Raw genomic sequence first — 25813 nt, forward strand, 5'->3', positions numbered from 1 at the left:
TTCTTCTCATTCTACTTCACATGATGAGAACCGACTTTCTTCCCATCTTAAATCCATTTTCATGTCATCTCTGTTTTTTCCCTCTTCCAACCTCTTTGGCTTTTCCTCGTTTTGTTCTTAGATTTGGATTTTGCTCTTATCTTTTATTTTCTTCTTTTCATAAATTTCAGATCACCTCCCAATCTTTACCCCGAGTCACCTATGTGAAGGTAATTAATTGCCTCTAAAGCAACAAAAGAAGATGTAGTAGACAAGACACCCATACAATATTTGATTCAATGGGCATGTCCTAAGCAAACACATGAGGGTGTCTCCATGTCTATGACCTTTCTATGAATATAACACACGTTTTGCCACTATTGGTCAGCTTCATCTCAACCGTTGATCCTTCCTTGAATTTTTTAAAATAAAGTTGGCTTATTAGGGACGATTAAGTGGCCCACGAACACACATTCGGTGGTTCCTTCTTTGCTGATGACTTACGGCTCGGTTTTGAGTGTATTTGTAGTAGTGGTGGGTGGAGGGAAGTCGCAAATGAATAGCCGGGGGGTGGGTGCACGCGAAGCGCACGTTAGAGTAAAGTGTATTTCATTTATTTATGTTTGGTGATGTACGGTTCTTGTCTTCTTGCCACCAAAGACAGACGGAGAAGGAAGAAGAAAGGAGGCTTCAGACGTAATTTGGAGAGAGAAGGATGAGAGTGAAGAAGATAAAATCGCAATTTCTTGATGTACTTATTGCGAGGATCGTAAGCTTTTGAATCTGAAAATGGTTTCCGGCGTGAGATAGTCCTAACCTCATTCTCATTTCGACTTTTTGTTGATTCTCTTTTCGTATCGATTCTGTTTCACTGCATTCGAAGAGTCTGTACGGTTGAGAGTATCTCTGAGAAGGCCGTCTTGATCGATGGAGGGGTGTTTTGAAATTTCCGTCACGGAATTTAATTTGCCGCGACTGCTGAGGCGTTGATTGTGGCTGAGTAGGGGCGGGGGGGTCTATTGATTCGTGTTTTCTCTAGTGGGTTCCCAATTTTTGGTTTCAAGGTCTGAGGATTATGGTGTTTAAATCAATTGAAGCTTTCTTAGAAACTGAGACGGTTTTTGGTCTTTAATCTCGGAAGGAAGTAGGGTTTTTCTTTTCATCGGATTTAGCTCCCTCTGCAGGGATTTCGAGGCTTGGTTTTTCGGTTTGGAAGGTTATCTTCTGGAGTGAATTACAGTTTCTGATACAGAGTTTCTCATCGTCAAGTCCACCAAAAACTAGGGGGTTGACGATCACTGGTTTTAGTTCTCTGAGTTTTATGGACTTTTAGTTTTGGAATGGAAACTAGGGTTTATATAATGGTCGATTAACAATGGTGCGGCTTCTCGGACTAACTCGTGGACTGTCAGCCGAGCCGCCTAGGGAAATAACTCGGACTGTGCCTGCCAGTGAGACTGGCGACAATGGGTGGCTCATTCGCTTCTTTGACTCAGCCTTTTTCTGTGAGTGGATTGCAGTGAGCTACCTCTATAAACACGACCACTCTGGGGTTCGTGATTATCTCTGCAACCGAATGTACACTCTCCCTCTGTCTGGTATTGAGAGTTACCTCTTTCAAATATGTTATATGATGGTCCACAAGCCTAGCCCCTCGTTGGATAAGTTTGTCATTGACATGTGCTCCAAATCTCTTCAAATCGCGATTAAGGTCCACTGGTTCTTAATGGCAGAGCTTGAGGATTCGGATGATAATGAGGGTATCAGTAGAATTCAAGAGAAGTGTCAAATTGCAGCTACACTTATGGGTGAGTGGCCTCCACTCGTCAGGCCTCCAAATCCCCCATCAAGTCCTAGTAGTAAGAACCCTATGATCAATAAGTTACTTTCATCAAAGCAAAGGTTACTCTCGTTTACCTCCTCTCCACCGACCCAAAAGTCGGTTTCCTTTAGTCCCTCATCCGGCACTAATATGCTGAATGAAGAAAGTCCTAAGCTCACTCCTGAGGAGAATAAGCTCTTCAAGAAATTCATGCCAGGGCCTAAAGTCCGTGATGCACTTCTTTTTAGAAGATCAATGGATAAGGATGATGATGAGTCTGACAAGGATGGGTTTTTTCGAAGGCTTCTTAGAGACAATCGGGATGATGAAGAGTCTGACAAAGACGGGTTCTTTCGTAGGCTTCTTAGAGACAGTAGGGATGATGATGAGTCGGACAAGGATGGGTTCTTTCGAAGGTTTCTTAGAGACAGCAAGGATGATGATGAAGAGCTGACTGTAAGTTCAGATGGTTTTTTCAAGAGATTGTTCCGTGACAGCAAGAATGATACAGAGGACAAAACAGGTCACCGAGTAGGAGAAGAGGAAGAGAAGGAAGGCTTCTTCCGGCGGCTTTTCAAGGATAAACATGAAGAGAAGAGAGATATGCATGATAGAATGGACGACGACGACGACAAGGGGAATGTGACTTATGAGGAGGAGGAACCATCGGAGTTTTTATCATTTAAAAGGTTGTTTAGGGTGCATCCTGAAGATGCTAAAATTGCCAGGACATATGAAAATGGTGGCTCTGCTGGTGCACTTGAAAGCAGTCCTGGAACGGAAAATTTCTTCCGCAGACTATTCCGTGATCGGGACCGTTCTGTGGAAGATTCAGAGTTATTTGGCTCCAAGAAACAAAAAGAGGTCTGTCTTTACACACACACTCACACGCGCACACACACACACACATATATATATGCTTCACATGCTAAACACATGTTTTCTGGAACTGCATACGCCATATAGGCAAGCCTACATGTGTATTTCTTGTCTTTGTCATCATTTTCATCATCAAGCCTTGTTGCAATTATGTTGACTACGTTGGTGCCAGCTGCATGAATATTTTTCTGCCACACTGATCTATAAAATGCCAGATCTGTTTATCAAGTCTTTGGAGTGGTCTGAATATTAGGACATGGCTTTGCTTGCCTATTTTGCAGATTCAGAACTCACTTAATTTTTTTGAATGATTTTGAGAGTGCCGAAGGTTCTTAATTGTTTACATGTTTAAACAAGTAATGTTTTGGCTCCTCATTTTAGAGAAATAGAGATTGTATTTTCCGTGTTTGTAAATACTGAAGCAACGTAAGATTAGACATTTTATATGAATAGCTAGTAGTTACAGTGTAACTATACAGCAAGTTGTCTTTCCAGGTTTTGCTACTCACTATGAAGTTGGCTCATTAGGAGGTGGCAGGGGTTTCCTCACTTTATGTTTCATATGGCGTTGGGAAATTTAATAGCTTTTTAAAAATAAAAAATAGAAATTATGAAGCAATGATGCCTTTATTTTGTCCATTTTAAATTTAATTTTTATTTTAGTTTAACGAGCTAACATATTAATCAGTAGCACCCTTATAATCTTCATAATGATTGTCTTCTCCCTTTCTCTATAGTATTCTTGTTTTTCCTCAATATGTGAAATTTAAGCCTTTTCTGGCGCCTTCTTTTTGACATATTGCACATAAAGCTGCTTTCAAGATCATTGCATTCCTTATCTCTGAGAAAGGAACTTTGTTCCTAGGAGTCGCCTGAATGTTCTCATTCATTTAATTTCTTCCAGTCTTCTTTAATACCATTATTTATGACAGAAACGTCCAGGATCACCAAGGCAACGTAGTGACAAGTCATTCTCAAAGCCTCCGTTGCCCAACAGTGTCGCATCTCAGATTAGGAAAGGGACATACAATGTTTCATTAGATTTTGTTCATTCATTATGTGAGACATCTTATGGTTTGGTAGATTTATTTCCTGTTGAAGATCGGAAAGCTGCCCTTTGTGAGGTTGGTCACCACATGGCTTATTTGGAATCTTTAAACTGGAATCCTACTTCACTAAATATTTACATGTGTGCCATGGGGATCTGCTAACTTTCTGATTTCTAATTCTTCTAGTCTCTTGTGGAGATCAATTCTCATCTGGCTGCTGCTCAAGATAGTGGAGGTACTATCTTTTAATTTGCATTTGTTTTGATATTTGAGTACTCTTTTATGCTACTCTATCTCAACTTTGTAATGCTTTCTGTATATTTGATACAATATCCTAATTTCGGAATTTAAATTGTGTGGAAAACTTATTTGTGCAACATTTTTTTTTCTATTTAAAAAGAAATCACTTATTATTTGCCTTCTTAATGTCCTATTTGTTAGGGTACTATAACTGATTAAACATCCAATGTCAGTATTGTTGCCTGTCACAGAAATGTGTTATATTAATGAGAAAATGTCTGTATATTACAATAGGTAGATGTATATCCAATCTTATCACTTAAGTTTGAAACCTTTTAAATGATAATGCTTGCCTCTATACTTCCAATTTTTTAAAAGCTACCGTTCATTTAAAAAAAATGCTACTGTATATTTGAAGTTGTATCCACAAAAAACAGCATATAAGAATCTTCTTCTGAATGCTGGCTGTTAAGTCATCCAATATGAGGCAGAGAAGGTAAGGGCATAAGAGATGATCCTTGGTGTATGCCAATTACCTGCTGTTTTTCCTTTTCTTTGCCCTATTACCCCTCGTCATCTTTCTCTTTTGCCAATCACCCACCGTTTTCTTTTTCTTTACCCAACTACCCAATTTACCTGCCTTTATTTCTTTATTTTGCCTTATGCATTTCTCCAAACCCTTTTATAATTGGACGGTCGAAGAGGTAGACGGGCAACCGGGGGTACAATGCCAGCCGTATTATTTATTATAGACATGTTTCCAGATACCAATGAAATCATGTCTATTTGTATTCTCTCTATCTCTAAATCAAAGAAGGCTCTCCAAACCCTTTTATAATTGGACGGTCGAAGAGGTAGACGGGCAACCGGGGGTACAATGTCAGCCGTATTATTTATTATAGACATGTTTCCAGATACCAATGAAATCATGTCTATTTGTATTCTCTCTATCTCTAAATCAAAGAAGGCAATGTGCAATCTTTTGTTCTTCTCCTGGTATTTCTCAGTGAGTTGTCTGTAGGAAGGAATTTGCGTCCATAACTGATCTTCCAGAAATGAACTCAAACTGACTTTCTTGTATTATAGGGATCCAGTTACAGCCCTTTCTATTATTCTTTCCATTATTAATAGAGTGACTCATTTAGCATGATTTCTTGATAAATATTGTACTTTGATATCTCTTTTGTTTTTTAAGATGGTTTTAACCAAAAATTTCCTCCATCAATTTGACATTCTCTTGCTTTCAGCATATGCATTTCTACACCTCACTAGGGATGTTATTTGTCCTTCATCTGTGTAAAACTTCTTTGACTGTTTCTAAGATATGTGTGACTTCATGCTGTTGGTTGTCAATAATTCTAACTCTTTTGTGATCCTCGTTTAGTAGTTCATTAATTTTCCTCCCTAATTTTTCATAAAATATTGTAAAGGTGTGTTTTTCCTGACATTGATTGTGATTGATAAATGTTTTGTGAACTACTTGTACGTCAAGGAGTATTATATTCTGCATTTCAATTTTATTTATTGGTTTATATATTGTTTTGCTGTTTTTGCTTCTAGTTTGTGAAAACTAAACATATATTATGAGAGTTTTCTGTTAAAAAGAGTCTTCATCATTTCAAAGCAACTTTAAAAAACATGTCTTTGAGATTCTTTTAAAGGTCTTCCTGGCAAGTCTTTTGGCCATATAAGCTGCTTTTTTTTTGGTAAAACTACTGACAGTTATTAATCCCAGGTTATATATATAGTTTTTATTTTGATGAAAGTGAATTTCATTCAACCAAAGAAAGACTAAACATAATTAGCTGATTTCGGTTATATGTTATTCTCACCTATCTGTTTCCATTGCTGTCTAGCTTTGCTGGACAAATATTTAATTTACATTGTATTTGTGAAGAAATAAAAACATAGGAGGTACTGGATGAAGATGAGTAGTTTTAGAGAAAGGAATCTATTGATCCCTTGGGAGGTAGACCTCCCTATTAATAACTCTTAGAGTTTGAGTTGCTGTACAGTGTGGATCAATCATATAATAGGACATGTAATTTTAACTTGATGTTTCCTGTTCATGATCTAACTTACATTAACATCTTAACTTGGACACTATTTTCCCATAAAGCCACTTTCTAATAACTATCCTATTAATTTTGCTCTTTTGAGCCTTTTAATATAACTTAGCACTATTTAAAAAAAAAAAAAAAAAAGCTATCCTATTATTCTGATATGCTAATACAAGAATTTCTCATCTCTGCTTTAATAAAAGCAATTTATTGATATCTCTAGTGATGCACGTACTCTCAAGCTGTTTTTTCTTCTCCCTTGGGAACTTCTGAACATAATCTCCTTGCTCGTCATTATAAAAAAACAAAAACATGCAGTTCATAGGGTTCAAAGTTTAATCTGCTCTTGTATCATTTAAATAATAAGTTTTATTTATGCATTTGCTTTTTTAGGAGTTTGTTTTCCCATGGGGAAGGGCATGTTTCGAGTTGTTCACATACCTGTCGATGAAGCCGTTCTTTTGAATTCGAGGGAGAAGGCACCTTACCTGATATGTGTAGAGGTTCTGAAAGGTGAAATGCCAAGGTATTCCAAAAATTTGGTTCTAGATGTGTATCTATGCTGATCTCTGCAGCTTATGGTAGGTGTAGATTTTTTTTTTTTTTTTGGATCCTTCCCTGTAAGTATTTGCTGGTGGTAGATTCCATCTATCAAACTTATCTGGAGGAATTTGAAGTTCAGAACTTTGCTATTAAAATGAGAATTTGTATTTGTTATGAATCTAATCTTCATTTTCAGGTTCAGAAAAGTAATCTCAGATATTTGTGTGTTGTCTTCCATCTGCAGTACAAAAGAGACATCAGAGATGCAAAAGCTGTCTAGAGGTGGAATCCCTTTAGCAAACGGTGATGTACAATTGCCTAAGCCTCCTCCATGGGCCTATCCTTTGTGGATTTCACATGATGCATGCCATGGCGGTACTGACAGGTTGTCTAGGTCTGCTTCTGAAGCTATCGACCAAGCAATGGCACAGCTATGGGAAGCCAAGGTGAAATTTGTCCATGTAAGCTTTTCTGTTGGAAATAAGGGTGAAGCAGTGGAGCAAGATGTAGAATGGGTTAGCGTCAGGTTGACAGCAGACCCTGGTGTTAAAATGGAGGACATTGAACATCCACAGCCACCGCGTCGAAAGGATCATCGCCGTGTCCCAAGCACCATTGCTATGGAGGAAGTAAAGGTGCGCCTGTAAGTGGGATATGTGATTATCTCCAAAACGTGTATGTTTATTTACTTGAGGTGTTAATAAAGTAATGATTATGGAGGGATTAGACACTTTTAGGATACTGGTTAGCGGGAATTACTAGTATTGTTACTGTGTGCATTGCCTTGGGCTTATATTGGTTTCATTTATCACATAGAAATGAGTTAATCATGAGCATCGATATTCTTATTGCACCTGGTTGTTAGCAACATTCATGTTTCATGGAGGCGAAGTAATAGAATGGGCTGGTCCGTTGACTGGGAAAAATTCTAATCTCACCATTATGAGATCTGCAAATTTGATGGTTCACACACTGCAAAGGGTAGTATCCTGTCTGTTGTTGCAGGGAACATTTGCATTGCATGCAAAATGCCTCAATGCCCGTTGGCATGTCATTTTTGTTTTTTGTGTAACTAATTCCATTTAGCTCCTGGAGAACATGGATTGAGCTTTTGGCTCAATAGCCATGTGGGAGGTTTCTACTGTGAGGTCTTGGGTTCATGTCTCATGGGATATGTGTTACAGTGTGCATGTGTGGTTGATTATTGAAAAAGAAAGGCTCTTGGAGAATATTTTTGGTAGATTTTGGATGGAACTCTCCCAATTTTCATTCTGCTATTTCACTTTTTATGATTTGAGATCAAGATAGTTCTTTTCTTCTGTTATTCCCTCTCTCCTACCTTGCTCTCTTTGCTACTTTCTCTTTCTCTCTGTCTCTCTCATTGTAAAGAAAATGCAAAAAATGACATTCAAGAAGACAAATTCTGTGTTCAAACTTTTTACATTCATTATCTTCAGGCTGCTGCAGCTAAAGGAGAGGCACCACCTGGGTTGCCATTAAAGGGGGCTGGTCAGGATTCGTCTGATGCACAGCCAAAGGTTGACACTTATCTCATTGGAACTTATGTTTTCTTAGCTGTTGAATTGCTGCTAGAATCCCTCTGATTATTGATTGGATGTCTAAGCTGACTTTTTCTTTTTGATAGGTTGCAAATGGTGGTCTTCCAAAGGCTACTGATGCTTTATGTGGAGAGCTTTGGGAGGTTAAGAGAGAGAGGATTCGCACGCTTTCTGCTTATGGTAAATCACCTGGGTGGGACCTACGTTCTGTAAGTAATTCTCTTCGCTGGTACTTTTTCCTCCAAAAACCACCTATTTAGCTGATTGGTGATGACATAATTGATGGTTCTAAGAGCTCATGAATCAGAAACTTGTACTGCATCTTATGCAGATTCACTCAGTTTCACTCTTTTTTTTTTGTTTTTTTTTGTTTTGAGAAAAGTGATATTTAATTCCTGCAATAAGGAACATAATTTTAGGACTGGGGGCCCCATTACAATGAGGGCGGAGGGCTGTCTCCTGCTTAGCAAAAAGATCAACCACATTGTTAGCTGATCTATGTACATCAGTCTGTACACAGTAACAAACCAAATAAGGTCTATGATTTCATGGAAAGTTTGCAAATGTTTTCATGGCGGTTTGGCCTCTCTCGCACCAGACAATCACTATTGTAGAGTGTCCGTTGATTCATGGGTCAACAATAATCTTCCATTTTTAAAAATCTAAGCGAGTTCTGATAATAGCTCTCAAACTTGCGTGATGTCTCTTGCTTTTCCATTGGACACAAATTGTCAGAATTCTTCATTCATAAATTTTTGAAATCCACTTTCTCCTTGCAGATTATTGTCAAGAGTGGAGATGATTGCAGGCAAGAGCATCTTGCTGTGCAGCTTGTTTCTCATTTTTATGGTAAGTCTACTACTGTCCTTGTAGTTGAGTATTTAAATTCCTACTGGTTTTCTTTGTTCTGAATGTTCCTTGTGTCTCAGTTTCGAATGAGTTTGAACTTTTCAACTTATTAGTTAGTCTTGCTGGACATTATGATAAATCTGAAAATGCAAGTAGATACTAATGTACGGCAGTAATATGCCTTTCAGATTAGGGGTACATTGATGGAGTCTGGACCATTGCTGTGGATAGAGGTCAATGATCTCGTCTGCATCAAAGCAATTCTTTGGCTCATCCATGAGTTGAGGAGGATTTCATGTTTACACATTGTTTTAGAGCCCATTGGTTTTCTGGTAGCATCAACAGTTTTCACTACCCTATATCTTTTCTTTTCTTCATCTTCTTCTTCTTCTTCTTCTTCTGCTTCTTCTTTTTATTTTATTTTTTTATTTTATTGATAACAACAACAAGAAGGATTCCATTAAGAGGGCTCCCATGGGAGATGAGAGTACCTCTGCCTCTTCTGTGTAGCTGCTTGCCTTCGGGCTTCTTAATGAATGTACCCCTTTTTCAAAAAAAGGGCAAGAAAGCAAAAACACTACCAGAAAAGAAGAAATAAAAAGCACCCCCAGGGAATAACCAAGGAAAGTCAGAGGGGGAGTGAGTCTCCTACAACGAGGTGCTACCTGAAGACTGCCTCCCTAGTCAATGAGTCTGTTCGCTCCTAGGGATGTCCTGACAGGAAATATTCATATTTTTGCTTAGATCCTTAATTTTATCAAAATACGTTAAAAATGCCTAGGAGGATTTTTTTCTCATTAGCCCAACTAATAATGACTGAGGAGTCCCTTTCCACAATTGAAGGCATGATGAACCTCCTCACCTTGAGTTGAGTGGCCCACAGTAGGGCTCTCAACTCTGCCATGGTAATGTCAAAAGGGGCAGAGTAAATGAGAAGGACATTAAGGAGTCGCTGATCAACCCAACCCCACCTGCTGGACCTATGTTGCCTCATGAGCTGTCGTCAAAGTTGAGCTTAATAAGTCCCTCAAGACAAGTAGTCCAATTGGCCATATCAGTTATCATGTAGTATGAGAAGGTGATTTTAATAGCATTGGGGATGTGGGGGGTGTCATGCATACTTGCCCAGAATAACACACAATGAGTTCCCGCTTCAATGATGCCCCCAGTAGATTTTTGCTTACCTTAAAAAATCCATCAGTTTCTGTTTCATGCAATTTCCTTCACCTCCCTTTATCTAAATCTTAGTCTTTCTGTTCCTGTTTTTCCTGGCTCCTATATCTTCATTCCCTTGTTAGATAGTCATCTGTGCTAGATGTCTTTGGATATTAACTCTTGGGTTTGAGGAGTCATGTGAGCTGCTACAGTCCTAGATGGATGAAGAAATGCTGATGGAATTCTTAAGACATTCTCAAGACAAAACTTTAACTTTTGTTTTCTTTTTAGTTGTGATTTTTGTTACTAATGAAAGAAGTAGAAAAGAACAAGGGGAAAGCCCTAAGGGAAGGCCAAAAATCAAAGGCTGTAGAGGAAAAAATCGCCCACAACAAAGGATTGTTGGGAAGCATCCTTTCACACTGCAAGATCAACAAACTTGATTGGTGATATCCTCAAGATGAACTTAACGTAGTACTTAGTCATAACGTTATATTTTCAAACAAAGTAACTTAGTCATGAAGGTTTTTCTTGACAATGATGAGAAATAGGTACTGTCCAGATGAGAAATGGTTAATAACTTCCTCTTCTTTCAACGGTAAAACTTCATTCTCTCTGTGGTTGTTATATGCATGCCATGGATAGTAGTATAGAAATTTGGGACTCGGGATTGGATCGGAAAACTCAAAACCATTGACCCAAATGATCTGGATTGGCAACTTGGACACGTGTTGTAAGTTTTGGCTTGTACACATGAATAAATAAATCTAGATACACTTATGCACATAAATATATTGTACCCATTTTATAAATTCTGCCATTTAGATTTAGATATAACTGAAAATAAGTATTTTCTCTTATATATATTTAGCTATATTTTTATGTTTTTGAATGTTGATTATGCATGCATTTTACACCCCTTTCCCTTGGTGAAACTTGAGTCTGTGACCTCACACTAGAAGCCTCCCAAGTGACCATGAACCAAAGTCATCTTCCACATATAGTATTTTTTTTTTTTTAAATTTTTAATTTTGTTTTCTCATACCAGGCATTTTCTTCTAACAGGTAACTCTTGAGTGTGATGTGAAAAAATGGACTAAAGTACCATTCTAGAATTTATACTATGACTCTTATGTGATGTGAGCTTATGTACCACTCGTTGACTGTTGGCTTGTACAATCAATTTGGGATGCATTTGAATAAGCACGTATCTGTATAGTGTTCACTTTGTTGTAGGTTTGGTGGCCTTTTATCTGAGTGTATTGATTGAGTGACTCATTGTGAAAGAGTTATTACATCATTTCATGGTTAGAGTTAACTGACGGAAGTTGACTCAAGGGATATGAGCATAAATCAGGTTGAGGATGTGGATGTAGTATTTATTACCCAAACTCGTGTGGGTACTTAATGGTATTTTTAAGGGGCACTAGATAAATTATCCTTCTTATGCCTGTTGTGATCTTCAGCCTTCTTACTCCACTATTAACTCTGTTTCTTTTGCTTCACAAATGGGGCATGTTCTTATATTTTGACTTTTTCATGCCAGATATTTTCCAAGAAGCTGGTCTTCCACTATGGTTGCGCCCTTATGAAGTTCTTGTCACCTCCTCATACACAGCCCTAATAGAAACAATTCCTGATACTGTATGCTTTTCTCTCTCTCTTATTCTTCTTTTTTTTCCTTTTATAGAATACTCACAGCCATCCTTTTATGGCTGCAGAGAATGAAGTAGGGTATATCGTAGAAAGGTCATTGCAGCATTGCAGAAGCCAGGAGTGTGGGTGCAACTTGATTTTTGTTTTCAACATGTCTTATTATCTTGACATTTCAAAAAAAAAAAAAAAAACATGTCTTATTGTCTCCAAGAGAGAAGAGTTGAGTCTGGATTTAGCGTTCTGTTTGCACTCAGAGCTTCTATAAATATACAAGCAACAATTGGTGCTATATCTGCATCATTTACATCGTTTATCAGTCATATACATTTAATGGGGTGTTCATTGTAGTACATGTCATTTGCTACAGTTTACTCGTGTGATTTTTTTATTTTCCTCATCCAATCTGACCTAATTTTTGAGATTGGGCTGCTTGGTTTAGTTTAGGATTTTTTTTTTTAAACCATTCTCCTGGAAAAAAATACTATCCTACAAAAACTATTTTCATAAAAGGATCCTATCAGTTACATTTTTGTCATGTTGTTTGTTGAAATGGATAAGGATGGACCAGCTAGTCATAATAACCCAATTTGCATTGCTAGCAGGTTCCCACTACTACTACACCATTTCCTAGTTTATTGAGTAACTGTAAGTTTTTATATGCATAGCATGAATGCACAAATACCGGCTTAGACTATAAGGTTGATAAGTAGTTAGATTGTGACCTCAGTATGATTCTCCCTCATTTTTGTTTCATTGCAGGCTTCGCTTCATGCCATTAAAAGTAGGTTTCCCAACATTAACAGCTTGCGAGACTTTTTTGTTGCCAAGTATGTGGAAAACTCTCCAACATTTAAGCTTGCACAGGTAATGATTACTTGTACAAGTAAGGTTATTTGGCAAATTAACAGTTCTGTGCTTTCTTATTCTTTTTTGCATCTACTTTTTTCCTTGTGCATTTGCTGTTATTTAATACTTGGATTCATGGAAGTGGTTGGCCTTGCCAATAATATGGAGTATGGCCTTAAACCCTTTAGGATGGCAAAAGATGCAGCAGTTTATTGCAGTTATTTTCTTCTTTTACCAGTTCTAATTATTGTAATTTTGTTTTTGGATTGATATGCTAGTTCAATTAAAAAAAGGAAAAATAGTTGACAGCAAAATGAAGCAACAAAGAGCACGTAGGGTGCAGGCACGGGAAGATCAGCATGACTCCTATACAAGGATGACATGCACAAATTGAGAAAGAGAGAATACATGATCTTTCTCACTACCTCCATTAAATTATTCTTCACTTGTTCTTTTGAAAGGAGAAAATGCAAGAACTGCTAGGGCTGATGAAGAGAAGAAAATTTAAAGTTAATTAAAAAGTGGAAATTATGGGGGTCAATAATAGCTGTTTTTAGTGGGAGAAGGTTCTCATGACAAGGTGTTCTTTAGAACTGCACTTCTAGGCAAAGAATTAGCAAGGTGTGTTGTGAAGAGTTAGGAGCACCAGATGACCATCTGTCTATGCAAGCCTTAAATATCATCTTAAATCTAATGAAGTGCCAAAGACCTTGCTGATAGGGCTGCAACGCTTCCTTCCATGGCTCTATGATACCTTTGGAACTATATTTCGAAATTGAGTTTGTAACAGCTAACTTGTTTTTGAGAAAAGAGGGGGTGGGGATGGATAAGTTTTCCACCTTATCCTTTCGAAGTTTGCTTGCCAAAGCAAATGAGGGGTTTGGGGATTCAAAAATGGAAGGAAATGAACCAAGCTCTGCTCTTAAAATGGATTTGGAAGTTCAACACAATTTCTTCCAATCTTTGGAAGGAAATGGTATCTGTTAAGCTTAGTTGCCCTTCTCCATGGTGGACTTTAGGAGGTAGCCGAAAATGTCTATCTCCAATTTGGAGATCACTATATCTACTTCTTCCTAAATTCTCCTCAGCCAATAGATTTTATGTTGGAAACGGTAGATCTTTAAAATTTTGGGAGGATTGGTGGGTGGGACAGGAGCCTTTGTAGTCATCATCCAGGAATCTTTTCCTCCTAGCATTACAAAGGGAGATTTCAGTTGCCGATGCTTTTGAGGGGGATGGTTTGAGCTTGCACCCCAGAAGGGGTCTTTCAGATATTGAGGCTTTGGAGGCAAGCAGGTTGATGGAATCTTTGCACTCTTTCAGACTGAGGCCTTCAGCAACAAATAATCTGATTTTTCCCTATGTCCTCTGCTTACAAATACATCAATGGCTGGCATTTAAATCAAAGGGAGCATGGGATATACTTTGCATGGTGTCTTTGTGCCCTGGCAAAGATAAATTTTTTCATATGGAGCACCTGCCAAATTAAGATACTCACGACAGATGTGCTCAGCCAATGGGTTTCGATCGTCATGTAGATTACATTATAGCTAACCGACAGGTAAGCTAAAGGGGGAGACCCCGGCTGACGGAGTACTTGGTCAAGTGGAGGGGCCTTCCAAAGAGCGAGGCGACCTGGCATGAGGCAGCCGAGCTATGGCAGTTTGAACCAGTGGTAATGGCATACCTTGATGGCACGCAGACGAGGTCGTCTGCATTATGGCGGCGGGAGTATGAGACGAGGGGTAACCAGCTGAGTCCAGACGACACACCCTCATGCCCACCACACAACTCCAGCCATGATCACAACCTTGGCCGAGCATGCGAACGTGATCCGGAGGGGCGCACGCACAACAGCAGCACAAGGGAAGGCAATGCGTATACGACAGAGGAAGCGAGTATGGCAGCCTTACGAGTGTGGGACGCGACATCGGCAAACCTAGCACACCCACAGGCCCTTGGCGCAACGCACACAAGGCTGGGCAACTTGTACAAGGCAGCAGGGCACGACCAGGATGGGGCGCCAGGCCAAAATGGGGCTGGCCAAGATGGGGTTGCGGCCAGGCACGTGCTAGTAGATGCGCGCATGGCAGATGGGGTTGAAGCCAGGCGCGTGCCAGCAGACGCGTGCATGACAGATGGGGTTGCGCACGTGAGCGCTTACCCAGCGCCAAAATTCGAAATTTCGAGAACTGGCGGGTTTCTAGGCGTTTCTAGAAATTTCTAAAGGCCAGGGACGGAAGCTGGCGGGTTTCTGAGCACTTCTAGAGCCTTCTAAAGGCCAGGGACGGGGCTTATAAATAGGAGGGGCCTCTCCCTTTGTAAAGGCATTCTTGAGCATTCTTAGCATTCTTTGCTCTTTGCTTGTATAGAGAGTTTTAGCCTTTGGCCTTCAAGAATGTTTGGCCACCCTTTGTAACTTTGTTTTTTCAATACAAAGTTGGCTTTTCTCTTCCATCTCTTTGGTCTTTCCGTTGTTCTTTTGTCTTGAAACATCTAGTGTGGAGGTTGGGTGGAAGATCCGAGGAACAAGGAGGCTGACTAGTTCTTGGGAAGAACTAGGCCGCACCGGGTAGATATTCCGCTTGGCTAGACGGACTTAGCCGAATCTAACCGCGTGACAACTGGTATTAGAGCAACATCCCATCCATGGCGTCCACAAGTGGTGATGTAGTAGCAAGATGTAAGGAGTCACTCTCTGAACTCGATTTACGATTTGGTGATTTCGAGTCCAGGCTTGTTAGCATGGAGAATCAATTTTCAAGACTGGAGGAGTTCGTAAACGACATTGCACATGCACGACTACCTGTCCTTTACTGGTTCCAAGGATTTGAGGACGATGTACATAGTGCTATGGCCGTGATGCGAGCTGAAATCGGGAGAGTTGACGGAGAGGTAAAGACCATTGCGGAAGAAGTTCGGGCAAGACTCACCCTATGCGAGAGAGCCCTTGCGAATGGAGGAGGTTCGCAAGGAGGTACCAAGATCAAGATTCCGGAGCCAAAAACCTTCATTGGAAAGCGCAATCCAAAGATAATAGACAATTTCCTTTGGCAAGTAGAGCAGTATTTCAATGCTTCTAAGTTGACCAGTGAAGAAGCCAAAGCTAGCACTGCATCTATGTTCCTTGCGGAAGATGCTGTGCTATGGTGGAGGAGAAGAACTTCGGATGAGCAAGGAGATGAAGCGCCGGTAGAGACATGGGAGGACTTCAAGAGAGAACTCCGACACTATGTCTCTTTCCGGAGGACGTGGACTATCAAGCTCGAAAGGAGTTGCGTGCCCTTAGACAAAAAGGTACGATTCGAGAATATGACCAAGCCTTCACTTCTCTCATGCTGTGCATTCCTCATATGTCCGTCGAGGATTGACTCTTTTCATTATTGGTGGGGCTAAAGCCTTGGCCTGAAATCGAACTTCGTAGAAGGGAGGTAAAGTCTTTGGTTGCAGCCATAGCCACAGCTGAAAAGTTGACTGAGTTTGAGCGAAAGTCGGAGGACAATGCTGCTCGGCCAAACAAGGACAACAACTTCAACGGCAAGAAGAAGAAGAGGCCGAAGAAAGAAAAGGTTAGGACCGAAGCCATCGACGCTCGCCACACCAACAACAAGAAGAAGGATGATAGAGGTAAGCCCTTCAAATATCCTCTAAAATGCTTCATTTGTGAAGGGGAACATATGGCAAGAGATTGCCCCAAGAAGAAATTGCTAAACGCTGCACAATCTGGGAGCAAGGAAGAGGAACCACGGATGGGGGCTCTATCCTTGCTTAATGTTGTTCGGTCAAAGGAGGGGAGTAGATCATAAGATCGAGTTGGAACCTAGAGTGAAGCCCCCCTCAAAAACCTTTTACCGCATGGCGCCTAAGGAGTTGGAGGAGCTGAGGAAGCAACCGGGCAAGCTGCTTGAAGCGGGGTTCATTCAGCCATCCAAGGCTCCTTATGGGGTACCGGTCTTATTTCAGCGCAAGGAAGATGGTTCTATGCGCTTATGCATATCTGGATATCTGGATGGCACGCAGACGAGGTCGTCTGCATTATGGTGGTGGGAGTATGAGATGAGGGGCAACCAGCCGAGTCCAGACGGCACGCCCACATGCCCACCACACAGCCCCAACTATGATCATAACCTTGGTCGAGCATGCGAACGTGGCCTGGAGGGGCGCACACACAGCAGCAGCACAAGGGAAGGCAAGGCGCATATGGCAGCCATACGAGTGTGGGACGCGACATTAGCAAGCCTAGCACACCAATTGATTCTACCGTCTCGGTTACATTGGTCTTAAACCATTGATCATACAAGCCCCTCCCTCATCAAGGATGCCTACTACGCCTAGTGATGGTAAGATAAAGGCCTTACAAGTTGTGAGGAAATCCGTGCCGAAAATGACTTTGAAGCTATCCATGGGTACTATGGTGAAGTCTAACTTCCCAACCCAATTTCCAACGCTGGCAGAAACGGCCTTGGCTACACTCGAGACTTCTCTGGCAATAGAATTTACGGCCTTCATCCGGCTGTTATCTCTTGTAGCCTTGAGCTTCAAACGTCGCGCTTCCTCCTCTGAAACGAAGTTGTGTGTAGCTCCGTATCTACCACAGCCTTGACTTGGAACCCATTGATAAGGACATCCAAGTAGAGAAGATTACGGTTTGGCCTTGCCTCTTTGGCGCTCGTCTTTGCCTCCTTTGACCGAACAACATTAAGCAAGGATAGAGCCCCCATCCGTGGTTCCTCTTCCTTGCTCCCAGATTGTGCAGCGTTTAGCAATTTCTTCTTGGGACAATCTCTTGCCATATGTTCCCCTTCACAAATGAAGCATTTTAGAGGGCGTTTGAAGGGCTTACCTCTATCATCCTTCTTCTTGTTGTTGGTGTGGCGAGCGTCGATGGGTTCGGTCCTAACCTTTTCTTTCTCTGGCCTCTTCTTCTTCTTGTCGTTGAAGTTGTTGTCCTTGTTTGACCGAGTAGCATTGTCCTCCGACTTTCGCTCAAACTCGGTCAACTTTTCAGCTGTGGCTATGGCTACAACCAAGGACTTTACCTCCCTTCTACGAAGTTCGGTTTCTTCTTGCCGTTGAAGTTGTTGTCCTTGTTTGGCCGAGCAGCATTGTCGTCCGACTTTCGCTCAAACTCAGTCAACTTTTCAGCTGTGGCTATGGCTGCAACCAAGGACTTTACCTCCCTTCTACGAAGTTCGGTTTCGGCCCAAGGCTTTACCCCCGCCAAAAATGAAAAGAGTCTATCCTCGTCGGACATACGAGGAATGCACAACATGAGAGAAGTGAAGGCTTGGTCATATTCTCGAATCGTACCTTTTTGTCTAAGGGCACGCAACTCCTTTCGAGCTTGATAGTCCACGTCCTTCGGAAAGAGACATAGTGTCGGAGTTCTCTCTTGAAGTCCTCCCATGTCTCTACCGGCGCTTCATCTCCTTGCTTATCCGAAGTCCTTCTCCACCATAGCACATCATCTTCCGCAAGGAACATAGATGCAGTGCTAACTTTGGCTTCTTCATTGGTCAACTTAGAAGCATTGAAATACTGCTCTACTTGCCAAAGGAAATTGTCTATTACCTTTGGGTCGCGCTTTCCAGTGAAGGCTTTTGGCTCCGGAATCTTGATTTTGGCTCCTCCTTGTGAACCTCCTCCATTCGCAAGGGCTCTCTCGCATAGGGTGAGTCTTGCCTGAACTTCTTCCGCAATGGTCTTTACCTCTTCGTCAACTCTCCCGATTTCAGCTCGCATCACGGCCATAGCATTGTGTTCGTCGTCCTCAAATCCTTGGAACCAGTCAGGTACAGGTTGCTGGGCATGTGCAATGTCGTTTACGAACTCCTCCTGCCTTGGAAGCTGATTCTCCATGCTAACAAGCCTGGACTCGAAATCACCAAATCGTAAATCGAGTTCAAAGAGTGACTCCTTACCTCTTGCTGCTACATCACCACTTGTGGACGCCATGGATGGAATGCTGCTCTGATACCAGTTGTCACACGGTTAGAGGTAATGGGTTTCGATCCATGGTTTCCCAATCGAATTGTGGACGAATGAGGTACTCAACAAAATCTTCAACACTTTCGGTAAGATTATACAATGGTCGGACACCTCATCGGAAGGTTCAAAGCTCGATGTTGCGATGGCTTTCGTCGACCCCAACTACCAATGGAGAGAGGCTTGCTACCTAAAATTGATCTTCGGTGAAGAATTTGTGTGGATAGAGGTGTTCTTTGGGGAACCTTGTCTACTGCGACCACCGGAATGTCGCTGGACGCGAAAGAGAAGCAACACTCCAGAGATCCCAGCTTGTGTGACTCCGGGATGAGTTAACTCAGTACGCGCCCAACAGAGTTCCTCTCGTTCAGGTAAGTCAATGTCACTCCCGAGTTTTGACTCAAACACAAACTCGATTTTAAACTCAGGGGGGAGTTTCTCGAAAAGCATCTCGATCCCGAAAAACGAGGTACGCCTGTCAGATAATTTTAAATTAATCCCGGACTCCCAAGTTGAAAAATCGGGCTGTGTCAGAGTTTTTTAAACCAATCTCGAAATCCCTAAAAGGAAAAGAGGGTAACGTGTCAGACCTCACAGTCCCCAACGTGTCACTCTTTTTTTTTTATGAAGATGTATTAATAAAACGAAAGAGAATTACAAAACTTGAGGGAGCACTCCCTTACAACCAGTGATTGTAGGGTAGCTCCCTACCTGGCAAGCACATCAGCTGCCGAAATTGCGGATCTCGGAATGTGAGACCAAATACAAGGAATAATTGAGGTAATATCTAAAATTTCTTTAAATGTATCCCAATGCCTCCATGGAGGAGAAGATGCGTTCTCACACCAACCAATCACCACTTTGGAGTCACTTTCAATGTGTAGAGGTCCCCTACATTTATCTCTGAAGATACGAAGACCGGAGAGGAGACCATGCAATTCAGCAGACGTAGAGTCTGATATACCAAGGGGTCCAGCATAAGTGAAGAGCTGATTACCGAAATGATTTGAAATAACTCCTCCGAAACCAGAAATACCGGGGTTGCCAAGAGACGAACCGTCAAAATTTAACTTTAGGAAACCAGGATCAGGAGGAGACTATTCTTTCATAATCGGAGGCTTTTTCCCAATGTGCATCAATGCCAAGTTTCTCCAATTTTCACGAATGGAGGAACCTCGATAAGGAGAGAAAGCTTCCTTGGTTAATAGCCAAGTTGATATTTGCCCAACCACTCTGTTCTCAACTCGGTCTAAAGATTCACTTTTAGCATCAAAACGTCTTCTATTTCGCTCATTCCAAAGACCCCACGGGATAAAACTAGCACATGCAGATGACATCATTTTTCCAAGACTCGGCATAGGGGTACCCATGAGAGATTTACTGAACGAAAGCTGATCAGCCATCATGCAGAACTGAAAACCAAACTTTCCCAGAATGCTGATCCACACCTTCCAAGAAAAGCTACAATGAAGAAGAATATGGCTAGTAGTTTCATTTTCAGAGTTGCAGAGTGGACATATGAGATCCACTGAGGGATGATCTCTTCTTTTTAATACGGCTGCCAAGAGAATTTTACCTTGACAGGCACTCCACATGAAGAACTTCACTTTTGGAGGGCCATACAAATTTGATTTCATTCACCCTCCAAGCCGAGTTACCGCTGTTTAAAAAACCATATGCTGATGAGACCGTGAAGGAGCCCTTTTTGTGTCACTCACGGACCCCAACGTGTAGTGCACTAAACCTCCCTTCGATTTATCTCAAGTTTCAAATCGAAAGACGGAAGTGTGTATCCCAAGGTCAGATATAGTCTCGAAAACCGAGTCCACCCCAACTTCAAACCTCCAAAATTCAAAGATAAAGTGTTAACGTATCCCGATGATTGAGCCTGTCTCGGAAATCAAATCACCTCCAATTTCAAATTTAAACTCCGACATTCAAAATGAAAATGAGTTTGACCCCACCTACACGTCGCAGATTTCCAAATCTGATTCTTCTCGTATTTTGGATAGCTCTGCTTTTTCATTCAAACCCCGAAAATACCCTTTCCCCTATTTCCGCTTCCTGTTTTTTTCATCCCTGCCCAAGCCTCTTCTCCATTAAATAACCCCCCCCCCCCCCCCCCCCCCCCCCCCCTACTTTCACATCTTATCCAGAGACACCTTCGCAGGATCTGAGTCTATCCGGTGGATATGAGCATGCTGATTATCCCGGAAACACAAAAAGGCAAAAAGAGAAATTTAATCTGAAACTCGAACCAAGCACCTCGCATGCTCGTCAGCTCGAGGACCCAACAAGCTTATCGGGGTTTGACAACTCACGCACAGAGACAACAGAGAGTCATCATGAAAATGAATCCATTCTTCCCCCAAATTCGGTCTCTTTCGGGGAATGGACTGAGCATATGCCTGGAGCTACTCCGTCTTCTTCCTATTCTTGCCGATCAAGACTCCGTTCCTTCCGAGAACAGGAAGGTTGGTGGACTCCACAAAACTCCCAAACTCTCAAATGGAGCCTGGTCAACCCGACTCTCCAGATCCAGGAAAACTCCCTATTATGCACCCAAACTCTCCCCCTATCCTGGCTACATACCAAAGAAGAAGAAGTCATCTGGAAACTAATTTACCACAGAGAGAATCTACTCGCCTTGCTGAAAGAAAGAATATGGCTAAGCCTCTTCCTTCTAATGACAGATCTGCTCGTCTTGTGGAGGAACTCTAGGTGGAGAGTTATAAATATGATGAAGAGACATGGCAAAATATGATGAGATTGGCGCACCTTATGGGTGTTGTTTATCAAGGGCAACTGCCTGGGGACAGTATGGCATCGGGAGTTAAAGACCGAGGTAGCAAATGATCTTGCTATCTTGGAATGTCAGAGGAATTGGTGCTGTCCGAAAGCACGGCATGATATCAAGCTTCCTTTCTCAATTCAAGCCTTCAATAGTTATATTCCAAGAAACAAAGTGTCAAGAGATGACAGATGCCATTGCCAAAGAGCTCTGGTCGTGCCTTTCAATTAAGTGGGCAGTTGTGAATGCTATTGGCCACTCCGAAGGTATTTTTGTTGCCTAGGACTCGGCTAATTTTCACTCTATTAATATCATCGAGGGCCGTTTCTCGCTGGGTATTCAGTTTAGAGATCTCTCCTCAGGCAGAATTTGGTGTGTGGGCGGAGTATATGGTCCAACCAGATACAGGGATCGTAGTCTATTTTGGGAAGAGCTCAGTTCGCTTCAGGAAAATTGGAATCTCCCGTGGCTCTTCGCAAGAGATTTCAATGCTATCAGATATTGTCATGAGAAGAGCCCCCCATCAGTCCGCATTTCGGCTTCTATGCGAGGCTTTTGAGACTTCATTGAAGGGAGTGGTTTGGATGAGATCCCCCTATACGGGAAGAACTACACATGAACTAATGGCCAGCAGCAACCCATATTATTGAAATTGAACCTTTTCTTGGCTTGCAACAACTGGCTGCAGATGTTTGGAAATGTTACTGGGAGAGTTCTGAACAAGGTAGGCTTAGATCATTGGCCTATCTTGTTGACATCTGTTTTTGAAAAATGGGGGCCTTCGCCTTTCCGTTTCGAAAACTTTTGGTTAATGGAGGAAAATTTTGAAGCTCTTATTGATGGTTGGTGGGATGTGGGTCCGAGTTGTGGTAGAAGGGAGTGGGCATTCCCTTTAAAGTTGCGATTCATAAAAGAAAAAATTGAGTGAGCCACTAGTCGTCATGCCTCTTTGGTTGCTGAGAAGGCTTCTCTTCTCTCTCAGATCGCGGCTCTGGACTTGGTGGAGGAACAAAGGTACTTAACTTTCGATGAATTTTCGTTCCGAGTCTCTCTAAACAATAAGCTCAATACTATCCTGCACCAAGAGAAGGTCCGATGGAAGCAAAGAGCCAAATTTAAATGGCTAAAGGAGGGAGATGCTAATACAAAATTTTTCTATGCCGTCGCCTCGACAAAAAGGAGATCCAATCGAATTACCTCATTATGCATTAATAATGAGGTAACATCGTGTCAGATCTCAATTACTAATGAGTTGGTTAAGTTTTTTACAGATTTATATTCGGAGGAGTGTACCAACAGGCCGAAGCTTCTCTCGTATCTCCACAATAGCTGTCTCTAATAGAATCTCCTTTCTCTTCGAACGAAATTGAGTAGGCCGTCATGGGCTTGGAAAGTGATAGGGCCCCGAGGCCTGATGGTTTTAATGGGGACTTTATGAAAAAGTTCTGGGCTCGTCTTAAGGAAGATATAAGTGCTATGATCCATGGCTTCTTCAGAAATGGCATCACATTCCGCAACATTGGTACATCATTTATCACTTTGGTACCAAAGAAAGCAAGTGTTGAGAAACCAAAGGATTTTCGCCCCATCAGTCTTGTTACGAGTGCATACAAAATTATTGCGAGAATCCTTGCCCATCGTTTAAAGGTAGTGCTTCCCATCGCCACAGAGGACAAAGGAGCTTTCCTTAAGGGGAGAGAAATTTTAGACTCCACAATGGCTGCGCATGAGCTTATGGACCACTTTAGGCGTAACCAAAACCTGAGAATCGCTCTTAAGCTTGATCTTGAAAAAGCTTTTGACAGAGTTAATTGGATCCTGCTTGACGAGACAATGGAAAAAAAAGGGATTTGGAGAAAAATGGCGATTTTGGATCAGAAGTTGCCACAGAGGACAAGGAGCTTTCCTTAAGGGGAGAGAAATTTTAGACTCCACAATGGCTGCGCATGAGCTTATGGACCACTTCAGGCGTAACAGGACCCGAGAATCGCTCTTAAGCTTGATCTTGAAAAAGCTTTTGACAAAGTTAATTGAATCTTGCTTGACGAGACAATGGAAAAAAATGAGATTTGGAGAAAAATGGCGATTTTGGATAAGAAGTTGTGTGGTTCAGCATCCTACTCCCTCATCCTCAACGGTTTGGTCTGTGGATACTTTAAAGGAACCAGGGGTATTAGACAAGGGGACCCTCTTTCCCCACTTCTATTTAACATAGTAGCAGAATTTGTATCTGCTATGTTCTATTCAGCGGTCAATCTTGGTTGGCTATCCCCAACAAGCCCCCACCAGGCTTTTAATATTCCGATTCTGCAGTACGCGGATGATACTATTATTTTTGGAATCGGTGATATGGACAATGCAAGGAGGATAAAAGCAGTATTGGGGCTTTTTGAAATAGTATTTGGGCAGAAAGTTAATTGGGGGAAAACCTCTTTCATAGGATTTAATGTGGACCATGAGAATCTTGCAGAGATGGCAAATTTATTTGGTTGCTCTACAACTACTCTTCCAGCAAAGTATCTTGGCCTCCCTCTCTTCCATGGGCGTATTTCACAAAGTTTATGGAACCCGGTGGTTGAAAAAATTGAGTCTCGGCTAGCAACTTGGAAGGGGCGACTCCTCAGCAAGGCGGGCAGACTGATCCTCCTTAAGTCATGTATTGCTGGCATCCCAAACTATGCTTTATCATTTATGCCTTGTCCCTCTTCTGTATGCAAAGCCATGGATAAATGAAAAGAAGATTCCTCTGGAGAGGATCAAGTGACTCCTTTAAATACCACCTGGTTAGATGGGAAGAAGTATGTCTGCCTAAGAGATTGGGTGGACTAGGGATTAGGAAATCAAAAGAAATGAACAAAGTTTTGCTCCTTAAGTGGATATGGAAGTTCAACACAAATTCTTCAAACCTTTGGAAGGATATGGTTCGTACCAAGTTGGGTTGGAACTCTTCATGGTGGATGTCCAGGGGAAATTGGAGAGGGTTATCCTCAATATGGAGATCTCTTTATTTGCTTTTTCAGGATTTCTCCTCAGCTTGTAGATTTTTTGTTGTCAACGGAAGGTCTCTTAAATTCTGGGACGATTGGTGGACAAGGCAGAAACCTTTGAGAAACTCCTTTAGAAATCTCTTCCTTCTTTCCACACAAAGGGAGATATCAATAGCCGATGCTTTTGAGGGGGGTGGTTTGAGTCTTCACCCCTGAAGGGGTCTTTCTGATACGGAGGCTATGGAAGCAAACTGTTTATTGGATTCTTTGAATCATGCCAGAATGAGGCCTTCTAATGCAGACAAGCTCATTTGGTGGCTTGACAAAAGCGGTAAATTCTCAGTTTCATCTGTACACAGACACATTAATGGTTGGGACTCAACGCAAAGTGAGCATGATATCTACTTTGTTTGGCGTCTCTGTGCCCCTCCAAAGATTAAATTCTTCATGTGGAGCGCTTGCCAAAACAAGATCCTTACGGCGAATGTGCTTCGAAGAAGGGGTCACCCTTCTATAGACCCACTATGTCCTTTTTGCAACATTGAAGCGGAATCCACCAACCACACTCTGCTATTATGCCAGTTCTCTTGGAATGTGTGGACCTCTGTCTTATGCAAGTTGGGTTTGCAATTCTGTATATCTGCGGATTTGATCAGTTTTAGCAAGTCGATCATCGGTTATCCCCTTCTTGGGCTCGGTAAAATGATGCTCTCAGCCTGCGCCAGTTTTGTGCCATGGGGGCTTTGGAACGAACGTAATAGAAGGTGGTTTGATGTTAAATTTGAAATTGAGGCAAGAGTAGTGGAAAAAGTGACGGGTCAAATTTCCACCTGGGCTTCTGACGAAGAAGCCTTTCTGCTCTTTCAGGGGCACCTCCATTCGTGATAGCTGGAGCAACCTGGCAAGGATGCATTTTGGGACCAAGGTTCAAGTTATGAAAGAGTGGGCTCCCCTGGAGTTTGGGTACCTAAAATTGAATTTTGACGGCTCTTCTCTTGGCAATCTGGGGGTCGCAGGTTTTGGAGGTGTGATCTCGGATCCATCTGGAAATCAGTGTATTTCTTATGCGGGTCCATTAGGCATCTCCGATTCAACGTCTGTAGAGCTATATGGCCTTCTCAATGGGCTCCGGGTGTTCAGAGTAAATGCAGTGGTCCAATCCACATTGAAGGGGACTCCAAGGTAGTCATTGGCTGGTGCCGGTGTGCTTCCCTTCCGCCATGGAGGCATTGGGAAATCTTTCAGGAGATCTTAGAGATTACCTCATTATTTTCTTGTATTTGGTCTCACATTCTGAGATCTACAAATTCGGCAGCAGATGTGCTTGCCAAGCAGGGAGCATCCCTCCTACATCTTGTTGTTAGGGATTTGCTTCCTCTTCCTTTGTAAATTTTCGCTTGTTAATACAATACA

At 41.8% G+C, this 25813-nt stretch overlaps 1 protein-coding gene across 2 annotated transcripts in view; it reads left to right on the plus strand.

Annotated features, from left to right (window-relative positions):
- Positions 1-640: 640 nt before the first annotated feature.
- Positions 641-25813, plus strand: part of LOC137945667 (phosphatidylinositol 4-kinase beta 1-like) — a 33156-nt gene continuing 7983 nt past the window's right edge. Inside the window, exons 1-10 of one of the 2 annotated variants that reach the window (XM_068791632.1) lie at positions 641-2665; positions 3613-3804; positions 3916-3964; positions 6423-6555; positions 6817-7207; positions 8030-8110; positions 8218-8340; positions 8911-8980; positions 11682-11779; positions 12551-12655. In XM_068791632.1, the coding sequence (XP_068647733.1) occupies positions 1355-2665; positions 3613-3804; positions 3916-3964; positions 6423-6555; positions 6817-7207; positions 8030-8110; positions 8218-8340; positions 8911-8980; positions 11682-11779; positions 12551-12655 (2553 nt within the window). In that variant the 5' untranslated portion in view covers positions 641-1354. Of the gene's footprint in view, positions 2666-3612; positions 3805-3915; positions 3965-6422; positions 6556-6816; positions 7208-8029; positions 8111-8217; positions 8341-8910; positions 8981-11681; positions 11780-11856; positions 12124-12550; positions 12656-25813 lie in introns of those variants that run through there. The other variant, XM_068791634.1, reaches the window with a different exon arrangement.

This window comes from Aristolochia californica, unplaced genomic scaffold, assembly GCF_029961685.1.
Source record: "Aristolochia californica isolate CCGP_79_NKW_82.1479 unplaced genomic scaffold, dmAriCali1.0.hap1 SCAF_12, whole genome shotgun sequence".
NCBI classification, from domain to species: Eukaryota; Viridiplantae; Streptophyta; class Magnoliopsida; order Piperales; family Aristolochiaceae; genus Aristolochia; species Aristolochia californica.